Genomic DNA, 22,499 nt, shown 5'->3' with positions numbered 1-22,499 from the left:
GAGGACACGCTTCACCGTGTTCGGCATTTCCTTCGTGGAAATGCCGCGGGTGATACGAAAAACATTTTTCCATTGTCTGTTCGAAATCGATCGCTTCGGTGTGCTCGAACGATTCCCATTATGTGCACAGCCTATGCTCACTGTATCCCGCTGATCGCGCAACTTTGTCTTTCGTCTCCTCGCGCTTCCTCTCGGTATTCAACGATCGGAACGCGGCACACATTGTTTGAGAATTGGGATAACGGCACATATATCTGACCGTGCTGGAATCCTCATGGTCCTTGTTTCGCAACCCGATGATTGTCCATGGATGCGAAAGATCGTCGGGCAACTACGAGCTAGAAAAACGACGGTCGTGCGATCAGTGTCGCTGTTATTATCGTCTCGTGCAGACTGAAACGCGAAAAGACGAATCGCGAGTTGTAATGGGAAAAGGTTGCGTAATATTTCGTCTCGATGATTGTATTTTCATAGCGACTTTCTACCGACCGTACACGGTCCGAGAATCGTGTGTGAAAATTCGCTTGTCACGCGGCTGGAAGATGGATCGTGTGCGTGGTCTGTGACAACGTTAATTACGTTATCAAGATCGTGCTAGATAAAACGGCGGGGAAATCGCCGTAGCAGCGGTGTGCAAAAGCGAATGATTCGCTGTCGTGAGACGGGGCCGTAAACTCTGCACTCGCTTTTAATCAGCTAGTCATGATTTCACCTGTTTATATCGAATCGTTCGGCGGTTATTTCTTCCATCTTGTATATCGATACAGAAATACATTATAAGCATAAACTAACTAACATATACGCTGACGCGTACTTCGTCTTGTCTTTGTCCGCAGCCGGTGTTTCAATCGCGCGAATCTCGTGTTCGGCCACTTTCTCTCTCGCACCGCGATTCCCCGTGTCGTTGATATCGTAGAATAGCGAAACTCCGCTGTCAATCAGACACGATATCGAGAGTGTGAAATACAATTCTCTTATTGACATTGATTAGTGATTGCTGAAAACGGAAACCCGATGCGTTAATGACTGCATAATTGTACAGTGATAGAACCACCGGTCGGAATTTACCTTCTCTCGCCGATTTCCACGTTCGATTTAATACCATCGCGAAAATTGTCACGCGTTCATCTTTATTTCTATATACATATTTCCTGGAATAATCGACTGCCAATACGCTGTAGCGTGCACCTTGCGTATCGAAAATTTCACCAAGTATTACTCGATCGATTTGCTATTCAAACTACCGGGAATTCGCATGAAACGTTCAGCACTGGATAAATAATACGCGGAATCTTGCTTCGAGAGACACGCAAAGTTTAGCCCCGACATCATCCGAGGCAACGAGAGACAAAAATCGTATCGGGACGCGGTTCGAGCAGGCAATCCAGAGATTAAAGGTTTAATTAACGCACGAGTCCTCTCGACAGCGAAGGCTAGGGGCTCGCGAGGAGTTTTAAATCGTCGACCTCGCGATGAATTTCCTCGAACGACAGGCGATCGGAAAACTCTGTAAGAAGAAAAGTTCGCCAGCGGTTTAACCGAAGCTGATCGGTACTTCCTCTCGTCGTCCTTCTCGTCCATCCCATTTCCATTGTTTGCCGGTTGTGGACGCCGGGTGCTTCTGCCCTCGCGAAATCTTCCTTCTCGGGGAAGTTACGGCATTGCAGTGTGCTGAGGCCCTCCACCCATCGTCGAATCGATTCGACAGAGGCCCTTCCACGCTTAACCTCGCCACGACCATATACAACCACTGACGGCCGAGCTCGTGCACGCTCCACCTTCCTTCTCTTTGCGTTATATAAAACGTACGTACGCTGATCAAATGCACGCTCGAGTTGCTAGCAATCTGCCTACAAAACCCGATTGACCGAACCGACCTAAAGTGTTTCGACAGCGACCGGTAAACAGACCGATGCTAATAATATGATTAGCCGATGGTCTGGCCTCTCGTTGTCCGGCTGACAACGTTTACTCGCCGGGAACACGCGAAATCGTGCGTTCAAAGAACCACGATTTAGAGTCTTGAGCGTTTACCACGATGTTTGGTACCGTCGTTCCATCAAAGGCAGAAGCGTTTGATCTACGAGAGAGAAATCGTAGCGATCGTGGGTCTGTTCGTTCGTTGGTTTTCTTCGGTGACGCGCAATCAGTCGCGTCGATTTCAATCTGAAAAACGTCGAGATTGTCGCGTACGTCGCGTCGAACAGGAGGAGCGGAGATTTCCATCGTGAGAGTAAAATGCGAGGCGCGGCCTGTGGTACGCGAAATGGCGCGCAGCAAATTGCACGCTAATCGCATCTCTCGTAATTCTCGATTCGTTCGAAGTGTAACACGGCGCGTACGAATCTTTCCACGAAAGGAAGAAATACTATTCCTGATGAGGATAACTTTGCCTGGGAAAGAACATTTCGAAAGTTTCTCGACGAGGGGGAACTCGGAAGTAAAAAGTTTCGCGCCAGGAACACAAGTCGCCGATTCGTCTACGAAATTGCGATCGTCCCCGACCAAGGAAAGAATTTTCTCGAGATAAACGAATTTGCGATCAATCGGCAGAGCCTGTTCCTGACGTTATATCGGTTACCATTCGCGTCTCGATCGGCTGTTTCCTTCACAAGACACATAATATCGTTCGTTTTCTCCCGATTGCTTGATTTTTCTATTAACGCGAACGACCAGTTTCTATCGAGCAAACGGTTCTTTCGAGGACAAAGTTTCACGTGAAACGATCGTACTTCGACACGAGGGATTAACGTTTACGGTCGCGGTACCCTGTCCACACCGGGCGAACGAGTTGGAAGTTTCATTTACCTTCCAATTAGGGATGCCTACCTCTTGGAATTAAGCGTAACTTTTGATTAGATTTCCTTCGGAAGTGACGCTGTTCGAATTATGGTTTGTTTCGCTTTGTACCGTGCACAATTACCCGGCCGCAATTACGAGAACGGTCTTCTTCGTCGATTGTTTTCTCCCTTCGACGGACCAAGGTGGTAAATAAAATGATTGAAATAAAAGTCTTGGCGAACAATCGAACGGAACCGCGCATCCAGTTAGGTTGGTGGACGGTTGTTCGGAAACGGTGCTCGGAAAAGGAAAAAATTGTTTCAAACCAGCGTCGCTTGTTTTTCATCCGAGAGAAAGGCATTTTCGTCGGTTAACGATAATGCGCGGCCGACATTCTTTTGTTGAAATATCGATTCGCGGTTGGAAAATTCGTTCCGCTACCTTGACCAGTGACATTTCCGCGTTTTCCAAAAAAAAAAAGAAAATGTGACGTCTTTCGGTGCCGTTCTTCTCTACTCGCAGAGACGATCCTACGCGGAAACGCGTACGACGATCGATCGATAGCAGCTTGCGATAATTGAGCCGACGCGTACCCCGAAAATTGGCGTACCGAATTGTCGTGATACGTCCGCTTGTTTTCATAAAAGCAAACAGGTCGACGAGAAAGCACTGGAAGAGGAGGAGACGCAGACGAGAGGGGAGGTCGCGAGAAAAAAAAAGAAAAATATTTACGCGCCACTGTTTCACCATTGAAGAGGGAAATCGCAGTCGTCGGTTTGTTTTCGATCGCTCGGCAACTTTCGTAAACGTCGAAGGTCGCGCGATGCGAGTAAAAATCGCGATGGTCGCGGGCAAATCGTGCCGAATCGAATCGAACGACGATTCGCGGTAACGACTCGGTCGGGTTTACTTTGATTTATCGTTCGATTCGTTGAAGTTATTACGGTTAGACGAGGAACTTCCGATCGGTTACATCGATTATACGGAACGACTAAAAGAATTCGGGTCAACTTTCCGGATATTAGTATTTCCGTATCAAAGACTTCTTTGTGGAAAAGATGGCGCTAATTAATATTTTTCGACAAACTGGAACGTCAAACGTCGAAAACTCGTAACATCGAACATCGAGAACTTGTAACGTCTCGCACTTAACAAGTAGACCGTACGTCGAACGCAAGGAAACGTTCTCAGTGGAGAACGTCATTTGGTTGGATCGCGATGTACGAATAAGCGGAACGCGTTCGCGAAGATACTTGCAGAAATTCTGAAACTTTTCCTAATTAAATTTCGTGCATCGTCATAGTTGAACCGATTTTCTTCAATGCGCGAGACACTGACGAAGGAAAGTTACGGCCGTGATCGAGACTAGTTCGTTTCGGGTCTTTGTTGTCCTCCGCCACCTTTATCTTCTACGTAATTAAACTTGAGCCGCGCAAAAATGATCGACTCTGGTGTTACGTCACGTTCCCGGCGAATATACGATTCGATATATATACGAGGCCGATTTAGGTTCTTCCCGCGGGGAAATACGCGGTTAAGAAACCTGCCGTTCTTGTCGAAAGACGGAAGAGGCAGGAAAACTTTGAGCGGCGAAACTTGCACTCGAGGCAAAACCTCCTCGTCTCGAATATGCCTGTGTAATCTGGTCGACGCTGTCGAAACGTCGAACACTCAAAATCCACCGCGTACTTTTTCCTCGTTTCGTTTCGTTTCTTGCGAACGGCGGGTTGTATTTCATTTTCTCTCGCAGTTGCGTCGAGTTACGCGCTTCGAGTCCCTTGTTTTCTCATCGATACGTATTTCGTCCTGAAATTTATTATATTCGCGATGGTCGTCGAGAGGTTCTTTTCCAAGCTCTGTATCGATCCGTCTTAACGGCATCGGCGTTTTCTTTTTTTCTAAATCATCCGTAGTTTGGACACTTTGATGCATTGCCCCGCCTGATGGCCCAATTTACGTCTCCTCTTTTAGATCCGACCGGTCTTTTATCGCGTTAATGGCAAACTCCTTTCCTCGGTAACGAGGCAAATAAAGAAATAGACAAAAGCGAAAAGTTCGGACTTGTAGCCGCATTCGCGAGCGGAACGACGCGAGCGACTTCAAATTCTCGTGCTTGCGTTAGCGTTTTCGCGACTCAAAGAGGAAAAACGTTAGTTGCGAGAAACGTGGTCGGATACCGGGATTTCGACGAGCAGAGGCATCTCGATCTTCTCGTGGCGACGTTGGATGCAGCCGTGCGAGATAGGTCGCGCGAACACGCCGCCACGCGAACGCGTCGACGAAACGAGAATCGCGACGCCGTTGATTCGCTCGCGTCATTCTCTATCGATCGTCCGCGCCGAATCAGCGACGGAATTACTTCGTCGATCGGTATATCGAACACCTCGGGAACACCAGGACCAATCATCGTGCCTCGTAATTACCGCAGAACCAAACACTCGTTGTGGTTGACGACAAGAGCCTTTCCCTGCTTTTCCTCTGCAAGCTTGCGAGATGTCGCGAAGGAGAAAACGAAACAGACTGCATTCGGGAAACGAGATGCCGTCGTATCGATCGAAGGTCGCAATTATTTGCACGACTGAAAGTAAGTTTCAAGGATTTCGCTTCTTTTTCCCGCTCTGTTTTTTTTCTTCTTCCTCCTCTTCTTTTCTTTTCTTTTCTACTTCTAGTTGTTCCGTCGTTTCTTTCTCTCCAACCTCTGTTCGCTAATTAAGCGGCGACCTTCGGCCAAGCTTACGACGCCGCATACTCTTTCCTTTCCTTGCGACGCGTAATCTCTGTGCACAAGTCTATGTGAAACGCTTGCGCGATTACTGCATTCTCGTGTGATTGTGTGCCGCTTGCGAAATCACGAATCATCAACAAACAATTACTCGATTGTCGTTACTGTGATTGTAACTGGGTGTTTCTTGCTTGCAGCACCAGAGCGCCGCCCAGGCATTGGTGAGTCGCATGTCTCTATCTCTTTTTTCCTCTATCTCTACGATCTCTATATTTCCTCTGCGTTTCTTATTCACGACCGTTGACAAACTTTCTACACACTGTTCGTCGGCTGCTCGACTTACGATCGTCCCTTGTTCGACGAAGAAACACGTCAGCCTCGATCGAGAATCTGCCCCGCGAAAGTCGAGCAGCCGACGCGTCGACGCGATGCATGATTCTGTGTCTCGTACTTTGCCACGTCATGTGCCTTTGATCGATGTATTTATTCGTAACAGCATCAAACTAAACCGAATGTTCCAGAAGTCGCGCAGACCTGTCGCGGCTCGTTTCTCTATCGCGCGAGTTTGCTTGCGAGGGATGCGCCACTTTTGGACCGAAATTTCACGCGTTATTTTCACGGTTAATCGTATAATATCGACGGATTCGACGGATGGTATCGGCGGGATTCGCTGACTATTAGCGAGGTCCAAGACCACGAGGAAAGAAAATTGGTATCGCGGTAACAACGTACGTAGATGATATTCAAGGGTACAAGGGGTAAAGTGTGTTCACCCTCGTGGGATTTCGGTGCGCGGCCTCATTGTCACCTTCGACTTTAGCCGCTGCAGCGTTCTGATCTATCTCTCTTTCATCAAGCACTCTTGGTCGATTCAGGATGCACCGATGCAGCCAGGTCGCTCCGCGCATGAGAAGTGGCAGCTGCGACAAAAAAGAATCGTTTATCCACGCCCTCAACCCCGTTTCCGCATAATAGATACGTAGACACGTACACACACACACACACACGCAGCATCTACTGACAGAGACATTTACGCTTACACACGGCCAGACAGTGACGCGTAGAGAACAAGAAAGGGAAGAAAAAGAGAAATTGCTTCGATCGGTCGAAATTGCGCGAGTACACGAGTCTCGTTCCATAACAATATCCATCGTAACTCTGGTAAGTACTTACGAACAATTCGAAACCACTTTGAACAGGTGCGCAAAGGTACGGACGTTTTAACCGATCGAAACGCTTCGTTCGTTGCTCGTTTCGGCAGCGTTAACTACGTATACGCATTGAGCCACACGTATGTACGCGTATACGAATAAACTAATTAAAGAGAAGCTAGAATTTCATGGAAAACTAATACGAGAGGGTTTGTGCGTTTGCCGTGTAGCGACCGCGTCATCGATTCCTCTTTGATTAGATTCCGCGAATCGAGACGCGTTCGATGCAAAGTAGCAATCGCGTTTCTGAAAGTCTGATCATTCGATTGAATTAATCAGTACCGAACGCTGGTTTTCCACCGCGATCTCGCCCCCACCCCTCGTCGCTTTTGCAATCCTATCGGGCGATGTTTTGAGGAAAAACGTGAATGATTCACGAGGTCGGTCGAGCCCGTACATAACCAAATTAAGTGGTTTCCTAGACGTCCGATTGTCTATGCCTGATCGATGAAATATTCCTGGAAGCGCGGCGTTCGTTTTCCTGGAAAATCGCAATTATGTTTCGATTTGATCACGATCGACCTAGTTCGAGCGAGATAAATCATCGGCCTGTAGCCGATCGCCCAGCTGCCTCGAAGAAACCAACTATCCGTTAAGATTCGCGAGAATCCAGGCGAGACTGTTGTCCTTTATCGCGTATTCTATATGAGAAAAGTTGCGCCGAGTGATTTTCTATGGCAAGGCAAACTAGGTCGGAAGTAAAAGTTGTGTAATTGCGGGTCTATCGGTTCCGATGGTCGATCCCTAGCGAGAAAAGCCATCATAGCTATACGTCGACGTATATTTCAGTAAGAACCGCGGTAAGAGAGACGAGAATGTCGGTGCTAGTTTCGCGAAGCAAAGTAATCGTAGTCGGTGTAAAGTTGATTTGCTGCTGCGACATTCTCGAGTGGCTCTCTCGAATTTAAATAACGTTTACTAGCTCGTCGCTATAAACCCCATTATCGCGGCTCGCTGAAACATCCTGTCGAGACGGAAATCGTAATTCAATTCGAAACATTGCCAGGCGTTTTCTTCGTCTCTCGCAAATTCTTCGAAACCTTCCAGTTTCTTTGGAGACGTTGGCGAACGACTACGACGAGAGGAACGGTTATTCGTTCTTTTTCACAATCTTATCCGCCGTGCGGAGAAATCGAGCCGGCAGAAATTCACTAGTCTCTGGAGTTCGATTCGCCGCTCCGTTTCCACGTCTTTTAATTTCTCCTTGTCTCGCTCGATCCACCGTTCTCTCGACAACTCTCGCTTCGCCACACTTTTTCTCCAGCCATTCGAAGCAGCGCGGATCTTCGCTAACGTTTCTCAAGATATCGCTGTTTCCTCGCGTTGATTTAATTGCGACTGTTCTGCTCGGAAATCGTAACACGACGATTACGAAACCACGGATCGCTTTATCTCGCGTTTCGCCATACTTCGCGACGCGTCTCGTTTGTCGAAGGATTTTCGAATTCCGGAGAACGACGTCGTTCGTACAAAAAGATATCGCGCTGTGTTCGATCGCGTTAAGAACCCCGCTATCGGCCTGGACGATTTAGCCCGCGTTAATGTCCCATTAAGTTCTGCTGGTGTCAGTTATATCGTTCGCAATGCTCTACGAACCGCGCTATTTATCGCATCGCGAACGACTGTTTGTTCGTCCTGACAGACGAGTCGTGTCAATTATAGACCGCGGTATTATCCAACGATGTAAAAGTTTCGATTGTCACCGAACGCTCCACTTTTGTCCGTTGCGTTTCCAATTTGCTCGGGGCGCGGATAAAAACCGCAACGTTTTCCTACGATAACTTTTTGTCGTCGCCCGTGTTTCGCGGATGTGCCACTTGTTCGTTACAGCTATAAAACCACCGTAAAGGCCATTAGGTTCTCCGTTCGAAGGGAACAATTACGAAAAAGACGATGGCTAAGTGAAACACGAATATATTAAAAACCGATGATATCGATCGGTGCAGGCGATATCGGATAGACTCTCGATTATACGAGGATGGCCTACGAGAAACGACTACGTAAGGATAAGATTTCAAGTGTGTATCTGAAAGTAGAGACGATGGGAGATCTTGAGGATCGCGCGCAAACTTGTCTAGGTAGAAAATGGCCAGGAAAAGGCAACGGCAGTGAATCGAAGCCAGCCGGCTGATCATTTATTTACGAATGTTCCGGCAACCCTCGATTCGAGTGCACGCGAGTGTCGATACGCCTTAACGCACACATTCTCTATCGGATGCTCTAATATTAGTCGCCGTTCCATTCATGCTACCAAGAGGCTTCTCGATTCATTGTCATCCATCGAACGCATCATTCGTCTTCTTAATGGTATCGCGACTTAGCTTCGCGATTTAGATCGTATTGAGAAAGAAACCGCGCGAACGACACGGCAGTGAGCTCACCGATGGCAAAACGCGCATCCCTCGAAACGGGCTATTTATATTTCCCTTCGAGCTAACGATTTTTCCATCGTTCGTTTCAACGATCACAAAATAATTAGAAAGTTTTTCGTTCGCGTCCTAATTGCTCGCCCCTGCCCCCATCCAGGTTCGAGTAGCTCGTTCAATGTAGCTTACTTTTCCACTGTTTGACCTACTTACCATCGATGGTGAAATATTTTAACCCTGGTTCTCGTTCAATTACGTCAAACCGATTTTCGAAACAAAGGATTCGATAGACAGCCGAGAAATCCCCTCGTGCTGCGTCATCCAACGACATCTGTCATAGGCACGCAACCGAACCCTTTTATTTTTCGCCCTCTGCGCTGACAATTTCAAGTTCACCCATTGTTCGAGCGTGTTACTCACCGCTTTATCGACCATACCGACCCTTCGTCCGAAGGTCTGGTTAAAAATTTCAAGGATCGACTCTCTTATCGAGGTGGGCTCGACCGGTGGCTAAATCGAAGGCATAAATAGCGCGGTAAACATCGAAATACCCAAGGTACGACCTTAATCTCTTAAGGGTTCGTCGTTGAATGCGAAAGAACGACGAGTCGGCACGGTTTCCGCCGAGGAAAATCGATCGAGCCTGCGAGAAAATTCGCGAATATGATCGATGGCCCGCGGACGGGATGTCGCTCGCGGGGGAGAAATGAAACGTTTACCTCGTAAATATCTAGCAGCAGAAGCGAATCTCAGTTTCCACGTCGGAGTTTATTTGCTGGTTTATTTGCAGGCCAAATTGTTTTCGCATCTAACGGATGCGCCCCTCGAAATCGGGGTGGAAAAGTTTGTTTGTTCGAAACAGCGTTGTCCTTGGCGAGTCGTTGGAAAAGATGTCGCCGACAATCGAGTGCCGAGCCGGCTATTGTTCGAATGTGACGAAGAACCGAGTTAGAATGAATCCGACTCGCTCGGCCTACTCGTCGCATTTGCCTAACGGTGCACGCTCTTGAAATATTGCCAGCTGCGATAAACGAACGCCTACACCGTCGTTCAATGCGACTCCGTTTCCCTTCGAACGGCCGTGTTACGCCGTGAAAAGGGAGAAAAGCGCGAAAGAAAAGGAAAAAGGACGGAGGGGGGAAAAAGTGAAGAGAGAAAAAGAAGGGAGACTCGTGTATGGAGAGAACGCGTGTACGCGGCAACCGGAATACTCGTTTTATTCGCTCAAACATTCGCCGGCCGCCTGTCCCTTTCAAACGTTCCACTTGTTTTTCGCGTGTATCGACGTATCGACAGTGCAACGCGCTCGCACGTCTCCAACTTTCCTCGCGGTTTCCCCGACTTCCGTTTCGTCTTCCATGCCGCCATTCTACTCGTCCTGGAAGAATCTAGGATTCCTGGCAATTGGAACAGTCTCGGAGGAAATTTTGATGAAATAAAGACGAATAGCAGGCTGCAATTATGGCATCACTGCCGAAACACGATATTTCTGTCGCTTGATCTGCACAAGCCAGTTTGCTCGCAGTTGCTCCTTCTATACATCCCCTGTCAGCGAATAGTCGACGTTGCGTATAATTAATTATAACGCTGTTATCGGTAACAGGCCATTAACCGCGTCTGCTGCCTGCGATCGATCGTTACTCGTAGTGGTTGATGTACGCGAGCTTTCTTCTCGTTTTCCTTCGTTTGCTCGCGCCCTGGTCTCACCACCTAAATACGATCGTTGGCGTACCCTCAGAACGACGAAATCGCCGTTAAGCGATCAGATAAATCGACGAGATTTCGGTTCGACGTCTTCGTTTGTTGGGGGCCGTTTCTCGTTTTTCAGCTTATCCCCTTGGCTCGTCGAGCGTCGACGATTCATACACGACCGCGCACATACATGAGCGTCGTTAATTGCACGGTGAGATCTCGTCCCGACTCATTTGTCCGCCGCACTTCTCCGTTATTCTTCTCTTCCGTCCTGCTCGAGTTGCCAGTTTCTTTTTTCGGCAAAAGTGGGTCAAGGTCAGGGCTGCCGGTACCCGACTTTTGCAGGACACACGAGCGCGAATATGCGCCGGTAGCACGAAAACGCTTGGAAAGCGTCGTAAAACTGACTCGACCGGCTGACGTTTGCGACCGGCCACAGCGGAAAGCTGTATTACGTATGTAGGTTAAACTTTGAAAGACGGAAATTCAGCGTGGCAATATTCGTGACACGGCACGCGCGGCTAACACAAGTCACGGCGCGCTCTACCGCTTCTGGTTCGACGTTAATTGGTCAATTTCCGCGATCGTTAACGATCTCGCAGCGTCGATGGCGCGTCTTGATTAGAAAGTTCGGAATCGGTTCTCTCTCCGTTCTAAATTCAATTACTATTCTCGATCGAGCCGCGCAGCTGGCGTTTAACTGGCCGTCGACGGCGATTCCACCACGCGAAAACGATAATCGTCGATATCGTCGGAAACGATGGGTAAAAATTTGACGCGTGATTTGTTAGACGATTCTCCGGCCCTCCGTCGTGGCTGAATTAAACAAGATCGATCGAAACGTCACGATACTCGCGTAGCCCGAAAGATCGCTTCTCTCTCTCTCCTTTTTACTTTCATCGGCAAAATCGAAACGTGCCGTTCGTTCGTTTACGATTCGTCGATAATTGGTCATTTTTCCAAGTGTTTTGCTCCGCTCGATACGCAACGCACTCGATACCGACGAATTGGCCGCGTCTCGAAATAGCAAGCCATTTACGACACAAGCAGAGCTCAGGTTATCCGAGAAATTTCGAAGGAAAATGAAAGAGCGCTCGATCGACGTACGAGCGCAGCGATCGTGCTAACTCGTATAAATTTGTCAGCGGCTCGAGTAAGCAGCTTACCCGCCTCTCGTGCGCTTAACTTAGCACGCGATCGTGCAAACGCGCAACTCACAGTCAGCCCGTTCGACGTACATCCACATGGTAGCGGTTTCCAATTAACAATATCAATTGGCCGTTTTTCATTCCGTGTATCGTGTACGCACCAACCAGAAAACGGTACGACAACAAAAGCCACGCCCATTTCCATGATACACCATCCGCGACTAGGGGTTGATTTTCCTATATTTCCAGATGAATACGACGCGTCACGATACGTCTGCCGAATATTATTCCGCTCTATTTATTATTCTTCGATTCTGTGCTCGTTCGCGTGTCCTATTCTATCGTGTGCGTACGCGTGTACCATTCCGTCTCGCGACAGCGGCAGGGCGAGTCATATTTTACTCGATCGAGACGCTTCCTCGCGAATTTTCTTGCCTCGCCGACGTTTTCGTTAGCAAATATACCGGCACGGCGGCCAGTATTTATGGTCGCGGAGGAAAAGTCTGCGTTTCTTAAGTAGCTGCTTTCTCCGTTTGAGGGAGACGCTGGATTTTCTGGAGCGAACCTCCTTCCCGCGGGAGTTTACGGCGGATGTACACAAAGGTCGCAATAAAACTCGTCGATGACGACCAAGTTGGCCGTGCCGACGCTTCTCGTTTAACGAGCTTTCTCGCACCGTGTCGTCGTTTCTCCGCCAGTTTTTCCTCGGAATTTCGCGATTGATAAATATTTAACACCAGCTGTCTCTTTTGGCGCTCGATGGCTAAATTTAAATCCGCTTAGTCGACGAAGATTCGTCTCGGACGACACGTAGTAGTTCTTGGCGAATACGAAAGCTTGCAGGCGGTGCTTTTACCAATTTTTTGGCCACGATGCCCCGAAGCTTGGTGGAGAGTTCGCGACGTCGCGTCGGTTTCCGTCACTCGACCCACTGCTGTTCCACTAGAAGCCCTTTAACCCGAACGAACTCGTGCAATTTTTAACAACGCGAGCAAATATCGCCGCAGGCTTACTGGCTGGAAATCGAAGGACGTCTGCTCCGTTGGCACGGGTCCGCTAAGAAATTTCCTCTGTCAAAAGCAGTGCCGTTCCGCGCCAGTTTCGGCAATTGTTTTCCCCGCGTAAATCCTACGAATTCTTTGGTCCTGTCGTCTCGCGACCGTGCAAACGATCGACTTAATGCGGTCTCATGAATCACACGAGAAATGTACGAGAAGCGTGGCTGATCAAGCGCAGTTATCGGCGATCGAGAGATCTTCGTCGTTCGGAAAGGATTATATTAAGATGTCGGAAAAGTGTCTTTCTTTTACAGACACGTCTTTTGCAACGATGCATCTTTATACAAACATGAAATCTAATCTGTCGAACCTTGTGATCCTTATTTTGATAGAACAAAATGGACCGTACGTAATTCGATAAAATAATATGAAACAAAAATATTGTGCATCGATAATTTCCTTATAAAACGAAAGAAACTTTTCGGACGACCTAATAGAACGCTCTGTGCCAGCGGTTCTTAACCTGTGACGGACACGGGCGACCACGAAGTGTCCGTCACCGGCAAGTTACTATGGTATCGTTTGAATAAGAAGTATTTTATCTCCTATTTATTTACGATAAATCTCTTCTCTAGAAATTTAGAGATCGTCGATTAACAGTCGACGAATATTTTATCGAGAAGATTGAAATTTTGAGTGGAATCTGGGGAAAGTCGCGATAACGAAAGAATTATTTAACGGAAACTAGCGAAAGGTTCGGAACTTCTGCTCTGTACAATTGAGAGAACGACAGGAGAGAAAGTTGGGCGAACAGGCATCGTGATTTTAGACGCAACGAAACTCTCGACAAGTCAACGGAACTTTTAGTCGAGGGCACTTTTTACCGGAAAGTGGGCCTCGGTGATAGACGCAAGGAAACGAACTCTCTTTGCTCTCGCTCGCGTTTTTCCTTCCTCTTGCTGGACTGTCTGCTAACGAAAGTTACGAGTTTTGACTGACGCGATTTCAAAAATATCGCGGTGGTCTCGTTCGACACGGCTACGTAATTCCTCGTCCATTTGCTTCACCTCGTACATTATTTAACCGTTTCATTTCCCCAATGGATCACAATTCACGCAACGTTGAAATAGTCTTCGTCTCGAAGGTGACTCGCTACTCCCAAGTGGTCCAGCGAACTGGAAAATGCGATTCGCGACGAATCGCAGGCGAATCTGTGACGAGAGATTACACCGTTCGCAGTTAGCGTGGATTTCGGTGGAAAGAAAATTGAATATTCCACTGTGGCGCTCGCGAAGCCAAAGTAAACTCTGATATTATTGATTTTCAAACGAACCTCATCTTTGGTAGCGCAAATACCGTCATTAAATTCCGACACGATTCATCGGCAGCAATTGTTGCCCGGAATAATTATTAAATCAGGAATTTTCAAATAAAACCATTCTAGTGAAAATCGCGCGCACCCGCCGAGAAAGAATTTATAAACCGAGTCACGCGCGCATTTCCCTTGTTATTATTGTTATATTTCGTCTGTGATTTCGTTACTCGGTTACGGTCTCAGTCCTCTAGATGCTCGCGTGTGAAGGGATGCGTTGCGGTCCTCGTAGTCCATCTCGTTAATTACAAAGTTCATTACCTCGTCGACGCGATACGACAACCAGCCACACAGACACATACCCGCACACATAAAGACGTACTCCGACGACAGAGTTGACGGCTAAGCGGAAATACGGCACTCGCAGCTTCGGTTACACGACTGTCTGCGTTTATCCGTGTCATCTTTGGGTAGCCACTAACAATTCCACCTCTATCAACGTTGAAATCATTTCGAACTCTGCAGCTCGCCGCAAATCGTAAAGGAAAATAGAATCGCGTTGCTCGTTTTCTGCGCCTTGTTTAAAGAAGCTACACGCACCTATCGCGAGGGGGAAGAGAAACACGAGCAGACGCAAAGAAAATTTCGAAGAGTTGTATTTCCTCTCGCCATACGATCGACCTTGCACGTTGCTTCGTCTCTGCTGAAAGATGACGATTCAACGCGTACATCGCGGCAAACTGAGAATTCGCTACGGCAGAAGATAAAAAGACAGAGAGATAGTCCTCGAATCAAAGATGGGACTATCATTGAGGAGGGAAATTCAATTCAAACGCTTCGTTAACGAGCTTTCCTAAACCCGTCTAACGGCTCCTGAGCGAAACTTGTCGGCGACGCGCCTTCAAATTTAAGATTCTGGTTCCTTTCACGGAAAACCGTATCACAAAGTTTCGCTCGCTCTTCCCAACGACGTCGACCTAACTCGCCGAACCAACCTCGTCCCAACCGACATCCATTCCGATCCGCCTAATCATTCGCATCCAGCAAGCAGCAACTATTAAGCGGGGAAAAACAGCTGCCGGCAGTATAGCGGAACAATTATCTGCGGCCAGGGTGGAAACGTAATTGGCAAACGCGACGGGATGCAGTGCGACGTCGCGAAATTACGAGCTATCCAGCTTATACGCGTCGGCTACACCGCATCATTATCTCGTTCCGTGGAGTGTGCGCGCTCATCTCGTCGGTTCTGTGCAAACTACGTCGCGAGTATGCGCGCGGAAAACACGACCCTTGACGAATTCGTAAACATCGGGGAACCCTTGTACGATGTAACAGGTAACAGCGACAGAGGGACTAATAGAGACGCGAGCGAATTTGAAAAGAAATTGGAAGCAAGGATACGAGGCAGGGCAACGGAAGGAGGACGAAGAAGTACATCTTGTATTTATTCGATCACGGTTGTTTCAACCACCTTCTCCGTCTTCGTCCCTCGACGATCCCGGTTTCATCACCTCTGGATATTTTTCGCCCGAGCGAAATTACTTTTCATCGCGTCAACGTGTCGCGTATTTTCCACCTCTTTATTTATTCATGGTGGCTCTCTTTCTTCGATCAGCCACCTATTCTTCTTCTTCCTCTTCTTCGTTACTCCTCCTCTTCCGTATCGTTCTCGACAGATCGATCTGTCGGGTAGAACGCGAAGAACAGAGTCTATATCCTATTAACGTCATTGTTTATCGAACGATGGAAAAACGAGTAGGATATCGTCAGCATCGTTAGTACACCTTCTTAGGAATGTCTAACTGTACGTGGTCGAGGATAGCTGCAGGAAATCGGATACACTATTGTTCGGAAATCGTTTCGCTAATTCGCGATGCGCTTATTGTTGCGCGGTTAAGTCGCGGCTGCCTCTGTAACCTCGATTCACTCGCGTCTCAACGAACAAAAGGACAGGAACTTTGTGCATCAGGCTGGAAGCAATAGGCGCGAAACTCGCGATCCGTGACCAAAGCGCGTTAGTCGACCACCCGGGAGCATCGTGAAAGCGAGGAATTGGAGGGAGTTGCACGTCGAGTATCCCTTAACGTTTCATGCATAGCAGACGAGAAAAGTTATTCTCCTAGTCATTCGTTTGCGGTCTCGAGAAGGACAGGGACAGGGAGGGAATAAAAACGAGCGAAAGAAACTGTGTCGCAGATGAAGACGCGCGTCATTCTACGCGATCGCTCGAACGCGCGATTATATGTTCGAACATGTTGGAACGTGAGTGACGCTCGAGTTGCTTCGCGCGTATGTCTCTGCTGCTTTAGAGATCTCAGTCCCCTACGATCTTCATTGTCTGGCGAAACGTCGATTTCAATAGGAACGTAGAAGCGCGTCGATTGTCTAATCTCGTTAACGTGTCTAGTGGATAACGACGTGGGTAGCACTTTGATTAGCTGCAATTTCCAGCCTGCGAAAGATCTGCAGCTTTTTACAGGGACAATGTTTTTTCGACTTTCGAACAGGATGGCGTGAGCAAGTTTTAGGCACGCGATCGCCTTGATAACGTGTACTTCTGTGTTATTTGGTAAAGTCATCGATCCCAAAGTCTGTCGAGTATAGGTATCGTCCGAGTTGGCTGGAATCGGAGGCATCGAAGCCACGAGGGTGATCGGAAGCGTAGGTAAGACAGGAGCAGAGCGCTCCGCGTCCGATTGATCCGTAGTCGAATCTGAAGCACCGTTCGTAAACACGGGGTATCGGGTAGTCGGGCTAAAGGATGGCCCAGTGAACGACGACGAATTGCGGCGGTTATAACAACCGAGTGTAATAATAATAAAAAAAAGAAAATATGAAACAGACAAGTAAAAATAAAAAAAAAACAGAAAAGCGATAAAAAAACAGTATGATAAGGAAAAGTGTAAGAAACGGATGAAAGAAGGAGATCGATGTTGTATTGAGAGACGAAATGACGTGTGTGTTCCAGCAGCATCCGAACGCGACGAACAGTAGCGAGACGAGCGTGGGTGGCGTGTCGGGTGCATGCGGAAGCAGCGGCATACCGGCGGGTGGAGAGGCCGGGTGCAGCAGCAGAGGTGGCAGCAGCAGTGGTGCCGGTGGCACGGCCGGACAGGGCTGCGAGCAGGCAGCCCTCGGTGGCTCCTCGTCTCATTCCAGGGAGAGCCACGCCAAGTTCAGGCACGGCTTGCTACAGCTTATGATCCACACGATCGATCCGCTCCACGACGGTCAGTCCCGCGCCGGTATACCAACTCCACACTCTATCACTCTCGCTTGCCGCTTTGCCTTAGCGCTGACAGCACGCTCTTAGCTGGTAGTCGTTATATTTTAGCCATAGTTTTATTTCTTTTTAGACGTCCTACGATCGAACAATCGGTCCATACTCTCGCGGCCAAGACTTTTAAGCGGAACCCGGTAGAGAAACCGGTAGTCGCGTAATCGAAACGACGTTGGTGTTTTACGAGTTTCGATGAGATTCGGGAAATTTTCCTGGCACGAACGTCGTAAACGCTCGGCATTGGTCTGGTTTCGCGGCAATGGAAATCCGCGGCTGAAACATCGCGACGAACCGCAAACCTTCGGAGAGCTCTGTCGGATAAAGTGCTTTTAAATGTAGAGTCACGGGTATGCTTACGAAGACCTCCGGGACGGCATTCTTTCAGCCTCTTTCCTTCTTTCTATCGACAGGCAGGTCAAGCCCGTAATCCTTAACCCGGAGTGTAACGCATCGGAGAACGTTTCTTTCGGTCACGAAACATCGAAACGTGATTTGGAAAATATCGAAATACGTAGAGTTCCACGGTAGTGTCTGTAATTGTAGAGGTAGTTCCGTGTCATCAAACGGTTTCCCAAACTAACTTCGTTAATTAACTGGCAGCCGTATGGATGAATATCATTAAGCGGATGATGGAACGAATTTTAAAATCCCAATTGAAATATATTCAAATCCGAAGCAAGTCGTTCCAGAGACTTTGCGCTCGTAACTCGTTTAACCTACATACAGATGCCATTCTATTTTTCTCTCTCGCCGCCGACTCCTGAACATCTTTACGTTCCGTGAAAAACATTTCCTTCTTTTTTTTCTTCGCCATTCCTCCATCTACGGTCTACGGTTTGGGAAACACGCGGGAGATCGAATAGTAGCATTTGCGTAATTGTCCATCTAGCTGTACTGGTTTGTTGCATGACCGATCACTGTGTGCCGTTGCGTCGGACCAAGTAATTAAACGTTGCGAGTACTCGACGATAACGAGCTCACGAGAAGTTCAATGTCGTGCACGTCGTGCCTAGGAGCCTGCGTACGATACAACCATTGGATGCACGTATCACTTAGAGATCAGTAGAACGATCATGCCGTCACGATCAGACGTTACTCGTTACGCGATCGTCGAATAAGCTTCGCGGCGAAGCGATGCAACCAACGTGGCGTTTCCTCTTTTTGCTATTGGATCGCCAAAAACCTTGAGACAGAATAACAACTATGACACTGGAGTAGATACGCATCTATCAGCGTATCGACTAGCGATCGGAACGACAGATTAAACGCTAATGCGACGTTTCGACGATGACTGGTAAATAAATGAGAAAACGTGCTCGTTACTCCGGCCCTCTGTCCTTTGTACGTATTTATAGAGCGTGGCCTCATCGCGGGAAAAAATCCAATCCAGGATACTATTTTTCATTGCGCCGTCCATGTTTCACGCTGTACGTATAATAACGACAGATAAAACGTCGTTCCGAGAATCGGACTGTGTATTTTTTCGCGACTGATTCGGAATCTCACGGGCGAAAGGTAATTACCGTTGTGATTCCGCGTATCGCATTCTCGTGACGTTTCTAACCTCCTCCTCCTCCTCCTCCTCCCCCCCCCAAACTGGCGTTCTCTTTTCTCGCGCGTAGATCGGTATAGATCGGAGAGATTAGGGCGGCCGATTGACCCAGAAATTAGGAGGGAAATACGAGCCATTCGACGGAAAAGCCTGTGTAAACGTTCTCGCAGCAAGTTTGACAAAGACAGTCCGGTTTCGTTTATCGTCGATATAAAAGGGGCGATCGTGTTCCTGACATCTCGCGAAACGAACATCGTAAATTCCTTTACAGCCATCCCGCGTGAAATTCCGATCGATCGATCGATAACTCCCCGTCACCGTGGCGAATAATCGTTACGCTTAGCCGCTCGGCTCCGCTTCGCTCCGCGTGTCGGAGGACGGATCGCGTGCATTTTCGGCCGCGAGCCAGCCGATGAAATTTGTACGAGTGTCTGGACGGGCGTTTGTTAATCGGCGAACGTAACAAAACTGGAGTGAGGGAAAGATCGCGGTTGGCGTGATCGATAGGAATCTTAATCCAGAAGGTAACTCCCCGATAATCTCGACGTTGAAATTGATTTTCGGCCCGTGCACCTACGTGTACCGGAGTCGCTTATATAAATGGGTCAGGTCACGCGCGTATGGAAAGAAAAGGGCGATCATCAATTAGACGACTCTTTCGCGTGGATCCTCGGATGGCCTCGTTGTAACTTAAAAGTGGCCGCGCGTATATAACGTTCGAGAACACCGCACATAGGATCGTTCTGCCTAACCGGATGCTCTCGTCGATGTTGCTGAAAATAATGGTAGTTAACCTAGCCTAAGGGTAGGAGATCAAGACACTCGTTATCGCGAACGTTATTTTAAGCAATAATTCCTCTCCACAGTTTTATCCCATATCCTCGTTTAAATCTGTCGATCGTCGCTATATATCTTTGTATTTTCGTTCTCCTTTTCTTCTCCTCTTTGTCTTCCGCCGATCGAGAGAACACGCCCACGAAAGGACGTCGTTAATCTCGATCGCGTGGCAAACACCCGATACACGATTTCCCTTCGATATTCCAGTCGGTGCGTACGTGTACCGACGAACACGCTTCTTCCATGGCGCGTTTGAGAAACAGCCACCTACATTTCTCGTCCCTGATTCGCTCTCTGCTTCGATCCTGCGTTCTTTTCTTCCTTTTTCTGACGATTTTCCACTCGCGACTTAGTGAAACACAAGCAAAAAAGGGGAAGCAACGGCAATGGCAACGGCGATCACGACGAGAATGAGAACTGCAGCGTCGGCTGCGAGCGTTTTGTGGGAACACAGGAAAAGCCGGATGGTTGGCTTCGAATGAATTTGCGGGACGCGTTTTCAGCATGTATCTCTGAGTAGCGGTGAGTGGCGAGTATGTATCGGGACCCTGACCTAGAAAGCGGCGCGTATCGATCGTAACTAGCGAATCCACACTTGGGGCTCGCCTTCCTTTTCCCTTCCTTTAGCTGCGGGCCTTTAACGTCATCCAGACATCACCTTGCACCGCTACACCAGATAATATTCAAGACGAATAACTATCCTTCCTGAAGGATTCCACTCGCCGCTCCGCTCTTTCCCGCTCGCGGAAATACTTTAAACGTCGTTTGCTCGACTCGCGGCCGAGCCCTTCGTTCGTAAACGAGCGCGATTTCGTTCAACGACGCGGCGATACCGCGTCCCACCTATCGGATATCCGAGGTGCCTACACGGTTTCGCTTTATCGAGTTTCTTCCCGAGTGTCCTCGAGCGATACGATTTCTTTCTCAGGAGCGACATTTTCCAAAACAAGTTGGAAACTCGAAAGAGGATGTAACGATAGATCGTGCGACGTGCTTTTATAGATTTCGCGTTCCCATTGTTCGTCCTACGTGAGCGAGCGCGAAGATGTGGAAATTTGTTCTGTCGTCGTTAAACGATCTCATAGCAATAAGGAAAATGCACCGAAATAGCAGCGATAGTTTTAGTAAATTGACAGGTCGGACCATCTATAACGAGGCTCGTTCCCACGTACGTATTTAACGTGCAGAGCTTAGTCGTCGCGTTTGAGTGGTTTTCTCCGAAGTAGCACTCTTCGTACGTCACTCGTCGTCGTCGTCGTCGTCGTCGTCGTCGTTGCCGTCGTCCACATCGACATCGACATCCGCTTCGAATCTCGTCCCAATTGAACGCGTTATTTATAATGAACGTGGCGCAAGCACGTTCGTTAGGTTTTTTAATAACTTGCAGAGAATACGAGGCAGATGAGCGGCATCGTGGCGAAAGGCCAATCGAAATCCCCTGTGACGTTTCTATATAGCTCGCAGTCATTTTATCGAAAATCCTCATCCTCCCATCGCTCGCGTTCCCCGAGGTGCAGTCACGATTACCCATCTCCGTTAGGAACGATATTAACAAATTGGACCGCGTTGCTTTAATCCCTCTGCCCGTCTTTATTTTCGAACTCGTCTCCCGTGGTTAACGTCTCGTCACACTTAGGCTTAATTCCCGTGGTACTCTCGGTTTATAGTTTATAGTCTTCGTTCTATTTACAGAAGAACGTTTCTCGAGTTTGTCCTAAATGTCAGCCTCGTCCTCCGTTTCTCGTTCGCGTTCCTCCCTTATCCTGTCTGATATATAAATAAAAGAAAAAAAAAAACAAAATACAAAAAAAAAAAACTGGAAAGTATGTACGCGCTAGTATCTGTGCGCCGGAGAAATTAGAAGGAAGAATCACGGAAGAATTACATCGGCTGAGGTATCCCGTGTTCGATATCGAAAGTCGAGCGAAGAAATCGAGGTGACCTTCGCAGATGGAGGTTGAGCCAACCACGAGTCATCAATCACGTCAGCTTTTGCATTACAATTATCCGTTAGCCGCGTCTAATCCTTTACACGCAAGAACCCTTGCGAGAATCTGACACCGTTGAAAAGAGCTCGAGCGAACGATATCGATCGAAGCTTCCCGTAGCTTCGATGTTACGCTACTTTTCGCTGGAATATCACGTGTATCTCGTGCATCTCTTATCTCGTATTCGGTGGATAATATTTAGCCAATATCGCGCTATCTCGAGTTGCGAGCAGTTTGGCGCACAATATCTTCCAGTTACTCCGACGAGAGTTAAAATTGGATTTCGTTGTTGTTTTTTTCACCTTGAACACCGCGCTACAGCGCACGCATACAACTTTCCGCGTGGAAATTATAGCTTCCTTTTCTCTCGCCGTTGTACCCTTCGCAGAAACCAATTTTCGCAGCTGTAAATGAAAGCCGAGGGAAAATTGGTATGGCGATACTCGAAGCTGGGCTTAATTTTCTGGATAATTTGCCGAACGACACCGGAAGACAACGGAACTCGTTATCTTCCAACGTTCGCCGTTCTGGATTTAATGGCAGATTAGCAGCCGAGACAAGACAAAGTTATTGAAACGTACGCCACGCCGTCGAGAAACGACGATCGCTCTT

The 22,499-nt window shown here is 48.1% G+C and overlaps 1 protein-coding gene across 6 annotated transcripts in view; it reads left to right on the top strand.

The window, feature by feature from the left end:
* Nckx30C (solute carrier family 24 member Nckx30C) overlaps positions 1-22,499 on the top strand; it is a 50,079-nt gene that overhangs the window by 2,471 nt on the left and 25,109 nt on the right. The window contains exons 2-3 of one of the 6 annotated variants that reach the window (XM_069118975.1): positions 5,701-5,724; positions 17,202-17,475. In XM_069118975.1, coding sequence (XP_068975076.1) covers positions 5,701-5,724; positions 17,202-17,475 — 298 coding nt within the window. Of the gene's footprint in view, positions 1-5,700; positions 5,725-17,198; positions 17,476-22,499 lie in introns of all 6 variants that reach the window. The other 5 variants (XM_069118976.1, XM_069118974.1, XM_069118979.1 and 2 more) reach the window with 5 other exon arrangements.

This window comes from Bombus flavifrons, chromosome 8, assembly GCF_040668555.2.
Source record: "Bombus flavifrons isolate JBK064 chromosome 8, iyBomFlav1_principal, whole genome shotgun sequence".
Lineage (NCBI taxonomy): Eukaryota > Metazoa > Arthropoda > Insecta > Hymenoptera > Apidae > Bombus > Bombus flavifrons.
The sequence above is the reverse complement of the archived record's forward strand: the minus strand, read 5'-3'. Positions and strand labels throughout refer to the sequence as shown.